General features: G+C 51.9%; 1 protein-coding gene across 2 annotated transcripts in view; it reads right to left on the reverse strand.

The window, feature by feature from the left end:
• Nucleotides 1-19,718, reverse strand: part of LOC119441295 (GATOR complex protein MIOS-like) — a 341,599-nt gene that overhangs the window by 91,201 nt on the left and 230,680 nt on the right. For both annotated transcript variants that reach the window (XM_037705922.2, XM_049661128.1), the window contains exons 17-18: nt 14,087-14,255; nt 1,759-1,830 (exon numbers count right to left, since the gene is read on the reverse strand). In XM_037705922.2, the coding sequence (XP_037561850.1) occupies nt 1,759-1,830; nt 14,087-14,255 (241 nt within the window). The remainder of the gene's footprint in view (nt 1-1,758; nt 1,831-14,086; nt 14,256-19,718) is intronic.

Raw genomic sequence — 19,718 nt, forward strand, 5'->3', positions numbered from 1 at the left:
GAGGAAGGTTCACCAAAGTGAAAACTGCCGTCCATCTGACTGCAGCAAAAAGCAACAACAAAGGAAACACAGAAGGAAAGCTTCCCGGTTGAAAGAAGATTTGTCCTCATTCCAGGAATCAAACCTCACACCAATGCCTTACTGGGGCGCTCACTTAACATCTGAGCTAACCAGGGAGTGACTAGCAGATTACAGAACGAGGCTCAATTAAATGCCAACTCAATGTACAGAGAACCGAATATCAGAAACGAGTCCTCCGAAAGTCCATAAGTCAACTTGTGAAAATTCTCTTCCTTAGTCTGTCTATTACTGTATATGTTACACGAGGCCTGTTAGAAAAGTATCCGACCTTTGGCCGAAGAAAAAAACTGGCATAACTGGAGTGTTGGAAACCTAATCACCCTCAAAGTAGTCTCCTTGGGACTCCACACACTTCTCCCAGCGGTGCTGCCATTGTTGGAAGCATTCCGAGAAGGCCTCTTTCGGAATGGAGTTTAGCTCAGCTGTCGCTGCAGCCTTAATGTCGTCTCGTGTCTGAAATCGCACTCCTTTCAATGGCCTCTTGATTTTGGGAAACAGCCAGAAGTCGCAGGGGGCCGTATCAGGAGAGTAAGAAGCCTATTCAACTACAGGAGTCTGGTTTTTTTGTCAAAAAAAGTCTGAATCAAGTGCGACGAATGTGCAGGAGCATTATCGTGATGAATGCGCCAATTTGTTGTTGACCACAACTCTGGTCTCTTGTGCCGCACAGCATCACGCAGGCGACGCAGGACATCCCTGTAGTACTGTTTGGTGATTGTTTCACCCTGTGGTGCGTACTCGTGGTGTACCACACCGCGGGAGTCAAAGAAAGAAGCAGTCAGCATCACTTTGACATTGCTGCACACTTGGCGGGCCTTCTTTGGTCTTGGTGACGTGAAATGCTTCCACTGTGACGACTGGGATTTGGTTTCCGGGTCGTACCCGTACACCCAAGACTCATCACCAGTGATTATGGTGTTCGTGAAGTATGGGTCACTGTTTGTGGAATCCAGCAAGTCCTGTGAGACTTCAACACGAAGTTGCTTTTGCTCCACCTTGAGCAGCCTCAGCACGAATTTCGCCACAACTCTCTTCATGGCCAAATCTTTAGTCATTATGGAATGTGCAGAAAAAGTGCTGATGCCCACCTCTTCCGCAATTTCTCGGATAGCCACACGACGGTCCCGCATCACCACAGCATTCACTTCAGCAATGACCTGGTCATTTTGGCATGTTGATGGCTGACCGGAGTGTGGTTCGCTCTCCACCGGTGTGCGGCCATCTTTAAACCAGTTGTACCACTCCTTAATCTGTGTGCTGCTCATAGTACCATCACCGAAAGCCGTCTGAACCTTCCGAATGGTTTCCGCTTGGCTGTCACCCAGTTTCTGCCAAATTTGATGCAGTGGCGCTGCTCCAGTCGCTCTGTCATTTTCCTTGCAATAAAAAAACCGAGGAGAGCCCTGCACACTACCTCACTCAAACGCTGCGTCCCAGTGACTGATGCTATCGGCAGACGGGAAAAAATTTGCGCATGCGCACGAAGGTTCAAGGTCGGCTGATGCAAGCGCGCTTGTTTCATATTCATCAGGTCCTCGCAAAAAAAATAAGGTCGGCTACTTTTCTAACAGACCTCGTATAGTGTATTTCTTATCAAGATCAGCTAATACTCAATACTTGTAGCTCCTTCCACAGGCCTGATTTGTGCCTAAAATCAGTCAATTTCATTGCACTCACCTACGGTTGAAGACATTGCCTTGCAGACCATCGTGCCTTTGCTTCCATCCACAGAGCCAGAGCACACGCTCACTGGGGGAAAAGTAAAACTGGAGTAGAGCACCACTAATGTACAAAACTGCACGAATGCAAGCAACTTGCCATCACACAGCAAATAAAAGCACCAGTACTTTAAACACTTGTATATAACGTGGATCTGAATATTACAAAAAAAAAAAAACAAGCCTGGGGCTGTGAAAAGAGAGAAAAAATACTAGCTTTGTGTAATATGGCCAAAAAGACTCGTTTCTTGATCATACGATAAAAAAAAAAGAAACCTCCAGAAATATTTGGTGCCCAGACATAATGCGAAAAGCAATTCTAAAGAGCCAAAATGCGGGTGCAGGGGCAAACTTTCGTAAAAATTACATAAGCCTTCATCATTTGCAAATCACTTGCATTCCTTGACTGCGTCGGAAATAAAAAAACAGAGAAATGCTTGAAGCAGTTACTGTGGGTGGAAGAAATTTGTGGCAGAACCCATCTCACGATCAGTGTCGATGGTAATGCACTAGCCTTGAATCAATATTGAGACACAACGTATTGCCACCGTTGAGACGAGTTGTACTGCAGTGGGACTCGACTCCTATTTTGCACTTCCCTAAGAACACTAGGTGCAATCTAGCCCCGCCACTGTGAAGCCTGCACGGCACGCCAATGCGTTCGAACGCTGAGAAACGCGTCATGCGTCAACCGGGCTCCTCTCTCGCTTTTCTTTCTGGACACGCTGTGCCATCTACAGTGGAATCTCGATGATACTGTCACGTAGTAGTGACGATGAAGCAAACAGTCGTAAAACTGGGAATGACGAAACTGATTCTTTATTGGGCGAACCTGTGCCCACAAAAGCAAGTTACACTTGAAGCATAACGATAGCGGCGAACACAGTCGGCGATCGTCGGAATCTGATCAGCGGCGAAACGCGTCGGCTTTTATACCTGAGTCATCGAAGGTTCCAGATTAATTCCTGATGCCCGCGTGTCTTCCAGAAAGTTCTAGACAATTCGCATCGGTCACACAATCAGATAACATAAGCGTCTGTGAAAACAGGCAACGGAAAGAAGCATCGATAACGTTCTAGAAACCTCCGACACAGGCGCGTCCTGCGCCGAGCGATAACGTTTAACATTAGTTAGCCGGTGGAAAGCGGCCACCGGTGAAAGATAAACATGTATACGTGTCAATACCCTCCCCTTAAAAAGCATCGTCCCGATGCTACAAGCACGAAAGCGAAAACAAAACAATGCGTTATAAACAACAAAATAAACAATAACAAAGTAACAAAGTACCTAATGTCGTCAGCGGGCGTAGAAAGGTTTAAGACGCACCACATGGATGACTTCAGGTCGTGCCCGGCGCCGCTGTGATTGCGAAATGCCGTCTGGCACGACCTCATAGTCCAGTGCGCCAATACGTCGGATTATCTTATATGGTCCGAAATAGCGACGCAAGAGTTTCTCGCTAAGTCCTCGTCGGCGTATCGGAGTCCAGACCCAAACACGGTCGCCGGGCTGGTACTCGACGTTGCGTCGTCGAAGATTGTAGTGTCGGCTGTCGGTCCTCTGCTGCTTCTTGATGCGCAAGCGGGCGAGCTGTCGACCTTCTTCGGCACGCTGCAAATAGGTGGCAACGTCGAGATTTTCTTCGTCGGTGACGTCCGGTAGCATGGCGTCAAGCGTCGTTGCCGGGTTCCTTCCGTAGACCAGGTTGAAAGGCGCCATGTGCGTCGTTTCTTGCATGGCCGTGTTGTATGCGAAGGTCACGTACGGAAGGATGGCATCCCACGTCTTGTGTTCGACGTCGACGTACATTGCCAGCATGTCGGCGATGGTCTTATTTAGGCGCTCGGTGAGGCCATTCGTCTGCGGGTGGTAGGCGGTGGTGCGGCGATGGCTTGTCTGGCTGTATCGCAGGATGGCTTGAGTTAGTTCAGCCGTGAATGCCGTACCTCTGTCGGTGATGAGGACTTCTGGGGCACCGTGACGCAGGAGGATGTTCTCAACGAAGAATCGGGCTACCTCGGCGGCACTGCCTTTGGGCAAGGCTTTTGTTTCGGCGTAGCGGGTGAGGTAGTCCGTAGCTACGACGATCCATTTATTCCCGGACGTCGACGTCGGAAAAGGCCCCAGTAAGTCCATCCCGATCTGCTGGAACGGTCGGCGAGGTGGCTCGATCGGCTGTAGAAGTCCGGCTGGCCTTGTCGGCGGTGTTTTGCGTCGCTGACAGTCTCGGCATGTCCTTACGTAATGGGCGACGTCGGCAGAGAGGCGAGGCCAGTAGTATTTTTCTTGTATCCTCGCGAGCGTGCGGGAAAAGCCGAGGTGTCCAGCCGTTGGGTCGTCATGGAGAGCTTGCAGAACCTCTGGACGCAATGCTGAGTGTACCACGAGGAGGTAGTTGGCTCGGAGAGGTGAGAAGTTCTTCTTTAGAAGAATGTCGTTTTGCAAGAAAAACGACGCCAATCCTCGCCTGAACACCTTCGGCACAATGACGGTCTTGCCTTCCAGGTAGTCTACAAGGCTTCTTAGTTCCGGGTCGGCTCGCTGTTGTTCGGCGAATTCGTCGGCACTGATGGGTCCCAAGAAAGTGTCGTCATCCGGGTCGTCCTGTGGCGGCGGTTCGACGGGGGCGCGAGACAAGCAGTCGGCGTCAGAGTGCTTTCGCCCGGACTTGTAAACGACGGTGATGTCGAATACTTGAAGTCTCAGACTCCATCGTGCGAGGCGACCTGAAGGATCCTTCAAGTTAGCTAGCCAACACAAGGCGTGGTGGTCGCTCACGACTTTAAAGGGCCTGCCATAGAGGTAGGGGCGAAACTTTGATGTAGCCCAGATGATGGCGAGGCACTCCTTTTCTGTTGTGGAATAATTTGATTCCGCCTTCGATAGCGACCGGCTAGCGTAACTTACAACCCTTTCTAGTCCGTCAGTCCTCTGCACAAGAACGGCGCCGAGTCCTACGCTGCTTGCGTCGGTGTGGACTTCAGTATCGGCGTTTTCGTCGAAATGCGCAAGTATTGGCGGCGATTGCAGGCGTCGCTTCAGTTCTTCAAATGCTTCGATTTGCGGCGTCTCCCACTTGAACTCGACGTCGGCCTTCGTGAGATACGTCAGTGGCTCAGCGATCCGTGAAAAATTCTTGACGAAGCGCCTGTAATAGGCGCACAGTCCAAGAAATCTACGCACTGCCTTCTTGTCAGCGGGCGGAGGAAAGTTGGAGATGGCCGCAGTTTTCTGAGGGTCGGGGCGCACTCCAGACTTGTTGATTACGTGGCCCAAAAACAAGAGCTCCTCATATGCGAAGCGGCACTTCTCTGGCTTTAACGTGAGTCCGGAGGTTTTGATTGCTTGAAGAACTGTTTCAAGGCGCCGCAGGTGTTCTTCGAAGCTTGAGGCAAACACAACGACGTCGTCCAAATAGACAAGGCAAGTCTGCCATTTCAAGCCTGCCAGTACTGTATCCATGACGCGTTGGAAAGTCGCAGGTGCCGAGCAAAGACCAAACGGCATGACCTTGAACTGGAACAGTCCGTCTGGTGTTATAAAGGCAGTCTTCTCCCGGTCCCTCTCGTCGACTTCAATTTGCCAGTAGCCGGTTTTGAGGTCCATCGACGAAAAATACTTTGCGTTGTAGAGTCGATCCAACGCGTCGTCAATCCGTGGGAGGGGGTATACGTCCTTCTTCGTGATCTTGTTGAGGCGACGATAATCGACGCAGAAACGTAGGGTTCCATCCTTCTTCTTCACTAACACCACGGGGGACGCCCACGGACTCTTGGACGGCTGGATGATGCCGTCGCGTAGCATTTCGTCGACTTGGTGCCTTATGGCTTCACGTTCGCGCGCCGAAACTCGGTACGGGCTCTGACGGAGTGGGCGGACATATTTCGTCGGTGATGATGCGGTGCTTGGCGACAAGGGGTTTGTCGAACTTTTGACGACGACGAGAAGCAGTCCTTGTATTGCAGGAGCAGAGCTTTTAGTTGTTCTTTCTTATGCTGGGAAGGTTCTGATTGACGTCGAAAGTTGGCTCAGGTATTATAGTCGTCGTTGCAGGTGCACTGGAATCCGTGAAGGCGAAAGCACTGCTGGCTTGTACTATTTCGTCGATGTAGGCGACCGTGGTGCCTTTGTTAATGTGCTTGTATTCAGGGCTGAAGTTCGTGAGCATCACCCTTGCTTTCCCTGCACGTAGCTCAGCTATGCCTCTAGCGACGCAAATTTCACGGTCGAGCAGTAGGTGATGATCGCCCTCGATGATGCCCTCCATGTCTGCAGGCACTTCGGTACCGACGGAAATCATTACGCTGGAGCGAGGCGGAATGGTGACTTGTTCTTCAAGCACATTCAAGGCATGGTAACTTATGCTTGTATCCGGTGGTAGCGCGTTGTGCGTTGAAAGCGTTATCGACCTGGATCTTAAGTCGATGACTGCACCGTATTGGTTTAGAAAGTCCATGCCCAGGATGACATCCCTGGAGCAGTGCTGCAGGATTACGAAGCTCGCCGGGTAAGTGCGGTTGTTTACCGTGACTCGGGCTGTGCAGATTCCAGCCGGCGTTATTAGGTGGCCTCCAGCTGTCCGGATATCAGATCCTTGCCAGGCCGTCTTCACCTTCTTTAACTTGGCGGCGAACGCGCCACTGAAGACGGAATAGTCGGCGCCAGTGTCGACGAGAGCGGTGACGTTATGACCGTCGATGAGCACGTCTAAGTCGGTAGACCGTCGTCTAGCATTACGGTTAAGTCGTGGCGTCGGATCACGGCTCCGTCGGCTTGCTCCGCTGCTGCTACGTCGCGTCGGCCGGTCTTCTTGCGGCGGCGAAGTGCTGTCAAGGCTGTTGCTAGGCGGCGTGCTGATGTCTCGTCGTAATGATTCGCGAATCGTCGTCGTCGTCGGCGGAGGATCTTCGGCATTGCGTCGTACAGCAACCGCACCTCCATCGGTTGCTGCCTTTAGTTTCCCCGGTAAGGGCTGGGAGATCGGCCCCGGGTGGGACCGGTGTACTGATGACGATGCGGCGAGATGTAGCGGCCTGGTGACGGCGAGCGTGAGGGTCGTCGGGGTTGCCACTGGGCTCCGGCGAGGTAGTCGGCAATGTCGCGCGGTCGTTCACCCCGCACTGGACGCGGCGCGTTGACGGCGAACCCTCGTAGGCCCATCTCGCGGTATGGGCATCGGCGGTAGACATGGCCGGCTTCCCCGCAGTGATAGCAGAGCGGGCGGTGGTCGGGGGCGCGCCAAATGTCCGTCTTCCTCTGGTAGCTGCGCTGGGCGACGGGCGGGCGTGCTGGCGGCGGCGGTGGTGGACGTCGGAACTGCGGCGTTACGGGGCCCTGGCGCGAGCGCGGAGGGGGGCCTTGACGACGGGCGACGGCGGCGTAGGTCAGCGCTTCCGGCTCGGGTTGCGGCGATTCGGGAAGTCCTAGCGATTGCTGGATTTCCTCCCGCACGATATCGGCGATGGAAGCAACTTGAGGCTGCGACGACGGTAGCAACTTCTGCAGCTCTTCGCGTACTATCGCCCTGATGGTGTCTCGTAGGTCGTCGGAAAGTCCTTGGACTTCGACGTAGTGTGGCGTCGAACGGCGATTGTATTGCCGGTTGCGCATGTCCAGTGCTTTCTCGATCGTCGTAGCCTCCGAGAGAAAGTCTTGGACTGTTGTTGGTGGATTCCGTACCAGTCCGGCGAATAGCTCCTGCTTAACTCCCCGCATGAGCAAGCGAACTTTCTTGTCTTCGGGCATAGCTGGATCGGCGTGCCGGAACAATCGAGTCATTTCTTCAGTGTACATACCGATGCTCTCATTCGGGAGCTGTACACGGTTTTCCAGCAAGGCTGCAGCTCTTTCTTTACGGACGACGCTCGTGAAGGTGTCCAGGAAGGCGGCTCGGAAGAGGTCCCAGGTTGTTAGTGAACGTTCCCTATTCTCGAACCAGGTTCTGGCGCCGTCTTCAAGAGAGAAGTAAACATGGCGCAGCTTTTCGTCGCAGTCCCACTTGTTGAACGTAGCGACCCGGTCGTATGCCTCCAGCCAGCTTTCGGCGTCTTCACATGGCGAACCGCGGAAAGTCGGCGGCTCCCTGGATTGTTGCATCACGACCGCAGATGTTGGCACAGGGGCTGTCATGGTAGCTGCTGCCGAGGTCATGACTTTTGTCCTCTTGGTCTTCTCAGGTAGGGGTTCGTACTCCGGTGGCAGGTTCAGTAGCCTGCGACTAGCTCGCTGGTCGGGGTAGGCGTCGACGTCTTCTAGACGGTGTGGGCTTGGCTCACGGCTGGACGGGGGGGTCCGGTACAAGGACATAAAAGCACCTCCACCAGATGTCACGTAGTAGTGACGATGAAGCAAACAGTCGTAAAACTGGGAATGACGAAACTGATTCTTTATTGGGCGAACCTGTGCCCACAAAAGCAAGTTACACTTGAAGCATAACGATAGCGGCGAACACAGTCGGCGATCGTCGGAATCTGATCAGCGGCGAAACGCGTCGGCTTTTATACCTGAGTCATCGAAGGTTCCAGATTAATTCCTGATGCCCGCGTGTCTTCCAGAAAGTTCTAGACAATTCGCATCGGTCACACAATCAGATAACATAAGCGTCTGTGAAAACAGGCAACGGAAAGAAGCATCGATAACGTTCTAGAAACCTCCGACACAGGCGCGTCCTGCGCCGAGCGATAACGTTTAACATTAGTTAGCCGGTGGAAAGCGGCCACCGGTGAAAGATAAACATGTATACGTGTCACGTGAATCCCGTGAATCTCACGGGATTACAAAAAATATTTGTATTAGCCGAAACTCGCATCATCGAAACACAATTAAAACTAGCTAAATTAAAGAGTCAGAGGTGAACTCACTCAGGCACACGCACGTAAAGAGCATTTATAGCATAGACCACTTATAACGTAACCATTTATAGTGCAGAACTGGCTACAACGGGGCCTTTTCCGACTCCCGTTTACCCTCCAATAGAACTCCATACCGCTTAGAGTGCAGCTGCGTGAGACAAAATACCGGTTATAATCCGCTTCCTCGGGAAAATCTCGCCGACAAGAGCGGTAGCGAGCACGCTTCTCAACGAGGTGCGCCCAACGATGGGAGAGGAGATCAACGAGGGCGATGTGGAGACGTGAAGCATGAGTCCAAGGGCGATAAAATTGTCACCGCGTGCCGTATGTGTGAATGAAAGCACGCGGGGGACGCTCGCCTTCACGGAGAGCGAACGCACAGCCGAGAGGAAACGCGACATCCATCGCGCGAAAGGCCGTGGGGTATGGGAGGGAAGGGGGGGCGCCACTGTGCTGCGGCACCAAATGCGTATCTTACACGGTGTAACTGGTATCTTGCAACTGGGCGCAAGGGTAACTGGCGACGCAATCTCTCACGCAAAAGGAGCAAAGCGGGAAGGCAGCGCGGGAGGGAGAAAGAGAGAAGGGGGGGCGGCTTCTAATCTGCCAGCAAATGCGTTCTTGTACTTTGCGCCTGTGCCGGCTGTCAGTGTTATCGCGCGCACCGTATCTTGAAAGCGATCTCCACACGGCTCTGACCCTTGTATGCGCTGTGCTTAAACCGCTCAGTTTCCGTTGAAGCGATAGACTGCACGAACCGTCGCTTGCTGCAGTGGCCGCGCTTCCCCACGCCTGCGTGGCGAAAAGCACAAAAGGAAAAGCAACAAAAGCGCCACCACTTCTTTTCGCACCCAGTCGCGGGCTCCGCGCTGTCCGGCGCCACGTCCGCGCCTCTGTATCAAAAGAGAAAGGGAGAAAGCGCGTGACTGTGCACTGTTCTCTTTCGCGGCCGTCGGTGGGGCGGCATTTAGTCGTATCAACTGACATGGGTCGAAAATCGATTCGTAACAACCGTTCTCTAGCACGTTGCGAAGTAATGGGGCACGGCCGGGACCACAGAAAAATTCATATCATCCGGAAACTTGGATTAGCCGTGATCGTATCATCGAGATTCCACTGTATTGGCACTTTTCAAAACATTAGAAAAAAAAAACTGCATCACATATAGTAAGCCTCCACTATCTCATGTGCCACCCTGTCTTGTATTTAGATACTATATTGGTGTCCGAAAGTGTATCTACATTCTTCACAATGCAAGGATAGATTGGATGTTGGCTGGCCCTTCGACGAAGCCCAGTGTTCTTTCAAATGATTGTTCACACACCGTTTCATCTGGCCGATGTGGCGTTTTCCACACGAGAGGGGAATGTGATAAACCACACCCTCGTTACAAGGCGCATATATGTCGCAGTGCTTATGTTGCACCCCTGCTGTTCCTGCGCAGCACCCTCAGTCCTTTTTTTCCACAGCAGCACACATTTTGCCTAACTTACTTTTGGCTTAAAAGACGATACTGAGGCCATTTCTTGCCCCAACCTTCTTGAGTCACTGTGACATGCCATGCAGTTATGGAAGGCTGACCACAGGCACATCTGTACCTTTCGTTCTACCTGCGATTGATTCATTAGCTTGCAGTACCAGCTCCTGCAGGATCCTTTCGCTTAAAAAAAGTAAAATCGTTCTAAGGGTATTGCAACTTTTTCAGTCTGTTTAACTGGCTGGTGAAACTGTCCTCCATAAAGTGCAGGCCCAACTTCTTTATGGCAGCGGTCTAACACGAGGTGGCTATGGCATTCATGATGAACAGAAGTCAAGAATTGGCTTTACATCCAACAAGAGCCGTATTTTTGTAGGTATGAAGGGCACCAAAAATTCAAAAAATTAACAGTAAAGTCAGAGTGCGGGTTGTAGTATGTGAACTCCACCTTGAGGTGTGGCTTCATGGCAGCACGCACGCCACTGATGTGAAGCCGCACAAGACAAGGTTCTCCACCATCTGCTACGGAACCCCACCCTGTACCCCACCCCTTGCGTGTTGAAGCTCCCTTCTCCCCTTTTCCATGGTCACTCATTCCCCGCCTTTTTACAATTTGCCATATTATGTTTAGCGAATATGAGCGAATATAGCATGTGGCTCAGCCTCGGTCCACGCGTCGCAATATAGACGAAAGACCAATCACCTTTAGGATTTGCGGTTCAATCATGCTTGCTTCATCGCCATTGCCCATGCGAGGGCAGCTCTGTCTGCACTGTCATCCTCTCTTGCTCTCATGCCAGCTGCGAAGTGATCTGATTCACGTCACATGACTGATGCTCTGCGATCCCGTCTTGTAAATCTAGCTTTATCAGCATTGCCAAAGAACGGGGGACATAGCCGCTGGTCGAAAATATGACGTAGACCAGGCACGACCAGATCCACGAATGGAAACTGTTTTTGCAAAGATTTCAGCGTTGTTGTAGTATGCAGTTTATTCTGCAGGTTATACATGCGGATTTTATTTTTCGTTCCGAGCTGTTGTAATTGGTGCTGTGTGTTACACGCAAAAAATTATGGCCTGTGATTCTCCAAATCGAATTGGATGCTCTGGTCTAAAAATTGGGTACAGCCATACTTAAGAAGATTACACATGAAGTTTAGCTCAGACCCTTTTCCCTTGACATGTTTAGGAACATCCACCAAACCTATTGGCATGCACCAAGACAGGGTAAACACCAACATACCTAAATGTTCTTTACGCAAAGCCATCCAAAGGAGAACCGAACTTAGCATATTTTCTGGTCTATAAGTTGCACCTTTGCATAAGTCGCACCCCCCTCAAGACGACAATTCTTTCAAAAAAAAATTATGTATATAAGTTGCAGCGGTGTGCAAGACGCACCCGTTCATTCAGCAAGCGATTAAAAAAAATTAGCGCAGCTGCAACTAAGTTGTGCAAGGCTGGAAAAACAGCGGAGCTGGTGATCACCTAGCTTCTTACAGTGTAGCTAGACTCGGCTAAGTTTTGCTACATTCGGCTAAGTTTTGCTAGGCTCCGGATGATACTCCGGATGAGCACACAATCGCCGCATTCGTTCTTGGCTGGTGGCATGACAAGCTTCCAGCTGAGCGGCTTCTTCTTCGGGACTCTTGTACTTCTTCGGCCGTCCCACGTTACATTTACTCAGCGCGAAGTCTACGAGAGTTGTATGTGTCGCCGTCACGGCGACATGATCTTTATAATCAATGTGACGTCATGGCCAAGCTTCACAAAGCATTGTCATGATTAAGCACAGCAAGAATTGCGGTGCGATGCAAAGACATGGCTGGGCAAAGATGGGTAAGTGATTGCTAGGTGACCGCATTGATGGAGCGGGTCTGCTGGAACACGGTGTCGACATTGCAATGCGGTGGATTACTATGTCGGTGTTGCAAGCTGCGCTATGCAACGTGCAATGACGGCATCGCTGCCGTAGCGGCGGTGGAGCATTGCCGGAGCTAGGAGAAGTGAGGCAGAGCTGTGGCAGGTGGTTGCTAGGCAACGCAGGTGACGCCATCGTTCAGCGAGGTTTTTTGTTCGTGACACATAGACTGACAGTCGGCTTAAACAGCTCCGCTGTTAAAAAATTACAGTGACGGTTGACTTCGTGAACAGGGGTTACGTGCAGACGTATGAGTGCCATTCCTATAAAATTGCGATAGCAATGACATGGACACTTCGGGCGCATTTCTGCCATTGTGGTCACCGCGATGTTCCGTATAAAGTGCAAGGGTGATACCACTGTCCCCGCGCGCTGTACGCTGTATGTGCGAGTAAAAGGGTGTGACAGTGAACCGAATCGCGCACAAGAGGGGAAGCAGCACGGGAGGGAGGGGATGAGGCTTGTGCTCTACTAGCAACTGCATATACAGTGTAGACCGCTTATAACATAAGTCACTGGAGTCGCGAATATCTGCACTATAAGCGGTAACGCAGTATAACCAAAACGATTTTCAAGCCCTGCACATATGGAAAACATGTAGACCAAGCATGTAGACACGCTTTGCACTATCGCGCGCACATCGAAATCACGTTTTCGCCAGTGAGCTGGCGAAAACATAATCGCGATGTAGCCGGTGGTCTTCAAGCTCGACAGCTTTGCACCGAGTCAAAACGAAACTGTTTGCCGCAACCGCTGCGGAAAAAACCGTGACCCCTATCGACACGATTATGAACGGCAACTTTGCGGTGCTGAAGGCACGCGTCCGACGCACGCACTAAGTCTAGACGAATTACCTACCATTCGCTGAAACAACTGCAGCCGAAACTGCGGTCGCCATCTATGCGATCATTGATTGCGACTACGCTGTTTTTTAGGCACGCGGCCGACGCGCGTACCGAGTAAAAACAAAACTACAACCGCGGCCGCTATCGATGCGATCGTGGATGACGACTACGCAGTTACGAAAGCACGCGGAGGTAAACGCAAGAATACAGGCTTCTTCTTCTTCTTCTTCTTCTTCTTCTTCTTCTTCTTCTTCTTTCTGGGGTTTTACGTGCCAAAACCAGTTCTGATTATGAGGCACGCCGTAGTGGAGGGCTACCAAAGTACATATACTAAAATTGAAAGAATACAGGCTTTAAAGACACAAATAGGCTCGAAGCGTTTCGGCGTTGCTATCATTTATGTACGAGTTCAACTGATGGCTGTGGTGATGCAGACTCCACCGCTTCGTTTCGGTTGGACGCTAGCGCCGTTCTTGCTCTTTTGCGTCGCACATTTGCGGCGCTCCTCGCTCACCAAGCTCTGAAAATAGTCCGAATTAGCCGATGTGCAGCCAAATAAGTCCGCATTAATGATAGTTTGATTACATTGAATAATATATGCATACACCGGCTGGGAGCGCGCACCTCGTTGAGAAGCGTGCTCGCTGCCGCCCTTGTCAGCGAGATTTTCCCGTGGCCACATTATAACCGGTATTTCGTCTCACGCGACTGCACTGTAAGCGGTATGCGGATACATGGAGTGCTATGGGAAAATTAACAGGAGTCTGAAAAGACCGTACTATATCCGGCCCTGCACTATAAGCGGTTACGTTATAAGTGGTCTATACTGTATATAGCTTGCGCAGTGGCACGCACCCAATCTTGAAAGCGATTTGCAGATGCGACAACTTCGGGGTCATTCGACTCGCGGTCGGCCTGTCGCCACTTGCGTTGCTGCTCCATAATGCAAAACTGTAACGCATGCAAATGTGCAAAAGCTGCTGGGTAATAGGCTGTGTCAGTCACCCATGTACTGCCACTTCCAACAGCTGAATGTACTCTCTCGAGTGTGAGCTGACCTGCATGTCTTTCTCGTGATCCCATCAGATGCTGGTTATGTGATTGAAATCGTGAGTACACTGAGCAAATGCTTCGTACAGCACCCTCTCCTCTCCAGCAGCTAGCATCGTGGCCCCGGCTGCTGTAAGCTCACCGTTCACGGCTGGTGTAGGTGACCAAGTTGAGGGGTCCCTGTCCTGCCCGGTACACAGGCTCCGAGGGGCGGCTAGAGCCCAGGTCACCCAGCATGGCTCGCACACCCACTGCATAGTCGCTCTTGTTGACCAGCTTGAGGCGAGAGCTCTCCTCCAGAAAGCGCTGGAGTGCACGCATTGGGTCAAGGGCACTCAGACAAGCGAGTTGGTTGATAATGGATTGATAAGATATAACAACATAGCAGGGGAAATGAGACGCCACCTGTAGTGGAGTGCTCTGGATTACTACTGACCACGTACGATTCTGTAACATTCAACTAAACCTATCTACAAGCATTCTTACTTGACTTAGGCAGCGCGAAATAACATATACGGAGGGAAAGAAACCCCAGGCACAGCACAGCTCCGTCTATGTTATTTCATGCTGCCCAAGTCAAGGGTGCATTACCAACTCACCAAGAAAACCACCGCCTTCTCAAGCATTCTTACATTTCAGCACCATCAGAATGCCATGGCAATGAATAAAAGCCCACAGCCATCAAACATCATAGCCACTGTGGTCAGTCCCAATGGTAGAAGCTCTGCCTCTGCAAGTTTCTTAGGTCCAGGGCTAGGAAAAGATACTGTGCAATTGTATCATGATACAATAGAAGGTACTTGGGCAACAAGTATTTGAGACACAGATACAAGATACTACCACAATTATTGTATCCGATACAATACTTTCCATTTGTACCATAAGATACTTCTGTGAGCGCTAACTGTGCAGTTCATCATCGTCTTCATGTGTATATACCCATCCTCACGATCATCATCATTTTGTCGGGTTGGTGTTTGTGGGCTGTCTCGCGCTTTGTGACAATACAAGAGCTCTGCCTTCGTCTCGGGCGTCGTCTCACAAGTGGTGGAGCGTGCATTGATATCCCCGTCCTCTTGCTCTACCGGCCACCCCTGGAGCTCCGATCTGGTCAACGGTTGTGCTCGCCAACACCAGTCATGGCACAAACCACCGCATCCACTGCTGCCACCACCTCAGCTCCGCCAGCTGGGCCTATTTGGTCCGTCACCGCACCGCAACGCGACCCACAGGTTTTTTCTGGCCTTCGCGGCGAAGACGTGGAAGACTGGCTTGACCAGTACGACAGGGTGAGCGCTTGCAACCATTGGGACGAGTCCCACAAGCTCCGCTATGTTGCCTTCTACCTGGGACAGGTCGCCCAAACTTGGTTTTCCAACCATGAGCGCGACTTCCCTGATTGGCCAGCATTTACTGCGCAGCTGCGACAGATATTTGGCACATCTGCTGGGTGCTCCGAAGTAGCGAAACAGAAGCTCACTACCCGTATCCAGGGAGCCGAAGAATCCTATACCTCTTACATTGAGGACGTTCTGGCCCTCTGCCGTCGCGCTCAGAGTGACATGCCCGAAGCGGAACGTATCTGCCATATCCTGAAGAGCATCAACTCCGTTGCTTTTCACGCCCTTGTTATAGAGAACCCCACTTCGGTTAGTGACATCATCACGACTTGCCAACGACTTGCCACGATCTGCTCCTTTCGACTTCCACGCGCCTCCTGCGATGCTCACCTTACCGAGAACGACGAATTGCGAGCGCTCATCCGCATAATTGTGCGAGAGGAGCTTCACAGCCATGCTCCGGCCAACACCACCATTGCGTCTTTGCGCGCTCCTCCTCCCAGTTTGTGCGAGATCATTAAAGAAGAACTGGCGTCCATGCCAGGTGTCAGACATGCCCGGTCCCCTGCGCCTGTTTGTGCACCTACTTACGCCGAGATTGCTTCGCGGCCTGCGGTCCCAGTTCCGTCTGCACCTGCCACCGTTGTCTGCGACCACCTGGCCTCGATGGCAGCGAAGGCCCCGTGCAACCATACGAGTCTACCTGGCGCCCTTCCCGCCCAGTATGTTTCTACTGTGGCATACATGGTCATATCTCTCGTTTCTGCCGCCGACGCCAGCACGATGAACGACGTGGCTATTCCACCTATGAGAGAGACTATGTGCCCCGATCGGACGCCTACGTTCCAGGACCCTATATATCCTCGTCACGTCGCTCGCCCTCACCTCCGTTGTCTCAAAACATGTCCCGGTCTTCTCGCTCACCCTGTCGTCGTTCCCCGTCTCCGTTCCGCCGTACTTCATCGCCCCTGCGTCCTGCCTCCACTTCTTTCGACAACCATCCGGAAAACTAGAGGCTGCAGTTTCTGGGGGAGAAACTGCTTGTTTGCAAACTGTCCCAATTCCTCCTGCTCGCCCGACTAATTTACTCGCTGTTTGTGTGCAAGGTGTTTCTGTCGACGCTCTTATTGACACTGGCGCCGCCCTCTCTGTTATTCATCGCGAACTATGCTTCCGTCTACGAAAAGTGCAAACTCCGTATGCTGGTCCGGTCTTATGTGGCGCCAATGACAGTCTGATTTGCCCTACCGGACAGTGTACTGCTCGTGTCCTCATCGACGGAATTCGCCATCATATACAGTTTGCTGTGCTTCCGTCGTGCGCTCATCCGATCATCTTAGGCTGGGATTTCTTGTCAGCTGCATCTGCTGTCATTTCGTGCGGACAACCACTGATACATATTACGGACACCGAGCTCTCTGACGCTGCCGATTCTTCGCCGCCCCACCTTGTCACAGCGGCAGATTTTGTTCTTCCACTTGGCCAAGCCCGTATTATCACCATTAGATCTAGCGAAAATATCGACAGCGACGCAGTTGTTTCCCCTTCTCAGCGCTGCATTTTTCGGGGAATCGCCATCGCTTCTTGTCTAGTGCGTTTCTCACGCGGCTGCGCCAGTCTGACCGCCTACAACACGACATCAGAGCCACTTCTGCTGCCGGAGGGGTCCACTGTTGCCATGCTTATCGAAGCAGCACAGGTATGTGTCGTCACTGCGTCGCCTGTTTCCTCCTTCGCCGAGCGCACGCCCACGGACGGTTCACCCAGTGCTCTCAGGGCCACTGTGAGTTCAGATCTGAGCCCAACTCAGACTGACGCCTTGCTGACCATCTTAAAGAAACACCAACCTTGCTTTGACGTGTGTTCGGATGGCTTGGGTAAAACAACCGTGGCCACTCATCACATTGAAACCAACGGATCCCGCGTCATTCGTCGCCGCCCTTACCGTGTATCGTCTGCTGAACGGAAAGTTATAGAAGACCAAGTCAACGACATGCTCGCACGGAACGTTATAAGGCCTTCAGCAAGCCCTTGGTCGTCTCCTGTTGTCCTAGTTAAAAAAAAGGACGGTTCGGTACGCTTTTGCGTTGATTATAGGGCGCTAAAAAAAATTACCCGTAAGGATGTATATCCTATGCCCCGCCCCGTATTGACGATGCTTTGGATACCTTACAAGGTGCAGAATACTTTTCGAGCCTCGACTTGCGTTCTGGATATTGGCAGATCCCGATGCATGAGCCCGACAAAGAAAAGACGGCGTTTGCAACACCTGATGGCCTTTTCGAATTCAACGTAATGCCTTTTGGTCTGTGCAATGCGCCAGCCACATTTGAACGAATGATCGATACCGTACTACGCGGCCTCAAATAGAAAACCTGCCTATGTTACCTGGACGACATTGTCATCTTTTCGTCCAGCTTCTCCCAGCACCTAGAATGTTTAGACGACATTCTCACGTGTCTAGCCAAGGCCGGTCTCCAGCTCAATGCTAAGAAGTGTCGATTTGCGAGCCGCAGCATCAAAGTATTAGGCCACGTGGTCAGCAAGCACGGCATTGTGCCAGATCCCGACAAGGTCGCTGCTGTACAGCATTTCCCAACACCAACCACACCTAAAGACCTTCGCAGCTTTCTCGGATTAGCGTCGTACTTCCGCCGCTTTGTCCGTGGCTTCGCGACTATCGCAGCTCCTCTTCATAAACTCCTGATCACGACCACACCCTTTACCTGGACGGATGAATGTGAAGCCACCTTTCAGACCCTCAAGCGATGCCTCACATCAGGACCAGTGCTTCGTCACTTTGATCCCACAGCCTCTACTATCCTCCACACTGATGCAAGTGGGCACGGAATAGGCGCTGTCCTACTGCAGCAGAATCACGCGTCTGAAGAGCAAGTCGTGGCCTACGCGAGTCGTACTCTTTCTCCTGCTGAGCGAAACTATGCTATCACCGAACAAGAATGCCTCGCCATTGTATGGTCCATACAAAAGTTTTGCCCCTATTTATATCGCCGCCAATTCACAATAGTGACTGACCACCACGCTCTGTGTTGGTCGTCCTCCCTGAAGAATTTGTCCGGACGGCTCAGCCGTTGGGTTCTGCGTTTGCAGGAGTACGACTACACTGTCACATATAGGTCTGGCAGGCAACATCAAGATGCTGACGCTTTGTCTCGTTGCCCGCTGTCGCGAAATGCCCGTTTCACCTTCCCTCCGTTCGGCACCGCCCCGCCAACCAACCACAACCATGGCCCCGGTACGGTTCGTGACCTCGGTCGACATTCTGTCCTCCGAAGACCTCGCCTCCCTCCAACGTGCAGATGCGTACTGCCGCACAATTATCGACCGGCTCACTGGCTTATCCCGTCCTCCCAACGGCCGCTTACGACGACAACTGGCATGGTTTAAACTTTCTGATGGCTCATTATTGCGGCAAGTTTACCACCCTACCAGTCACCGATGGGTCCCAGTCATCCCTCGCTCACTTCGACTGCAAATTTTACAAGCTTTTCACGACGACGCAACGGCTGGCCACTTAGGATTTCATAAAACCTACGACCACATTAAGACTCGCTGTTTCTGGCCTGGCCTGTCTACTAGTGTTGCCAAGTACGTCAGTTCGTGTGCGTCATGCCAACATCGAAACCGTTCGACCTCTCTTCCCGCCGGCCCTTTACAACCATTGCCGTGTCCGTCCGTTCCCTTTGAATTCGTGGGCATCGACTTATACAGTCCCCTTCCGCTTACACCCGCGGGTCACCGCTGGATTGTCACCGCCGTGGACCATCTCACTCACTACGCTGAGACAGCAGCTCTTCCTTTTAGTGCGGCCTCTGAGGTCGCCGAGTTTGTCCTGCAAGCCATTATCTTGCGCCACGGTGCCCCTCGAGTTCTTCTAAGTGACCGTGGCAAGACATTTCTTTCCCATGTTCTTGCTGAAGTCCTGCAAGCCTCAAACACCATCCATAAGACCACCTCTGCGTACCATCCCCAGACCAATGGTCTTACCGAGCGTTTCCATCGAACTCTGTCCGACATGATCTCCATGTATGTGAAACCCAACCACACAAACTGGGACACTATACTTCCTTTCGTCACGTTTGCATATAATACTGCCGTTCAACACACAACAAACTACAGCCCCTTTTTCCTCGTGTACGGCTGTGCACCGTCTTTTGTTTTGGACACCACTTTCCTCTCTACGCCTTCTGTTCCATCCACATCTCTACCAGAGGAGTTCGCCGCCCGCGTCACCCACTGCCACGAAATTGCGCGCGCCCACACCGCGACCATTCAGGACAAGAGGAAAGTCCGTTGTGATCCGACCCGTCATGTCATTTCGTTCCGCCCAGGCGACGAAGTGCTCCTGTGGACACCTGTTCGAGTGCCAGGGCTCTGTGATAAGTTTCTTCACAGGTATCGAAGCCCATATAC

The sequence above is a fragment of the Dermacentor silvarum genome, chromosome 2, assembly GCF_013339745.2.
Source record: "Dermacentor silvarum isolate Dsil-2018 chromosome 2, BIME_Dsil_1.4, whole genome shotgun sequence".
Lineage (NCBI taxonomy): Eukaryota > Metazoa > Arthropoda > Arachnida > Ixodida > Ixodidae > Dermacentor > Dermacentor silvarum.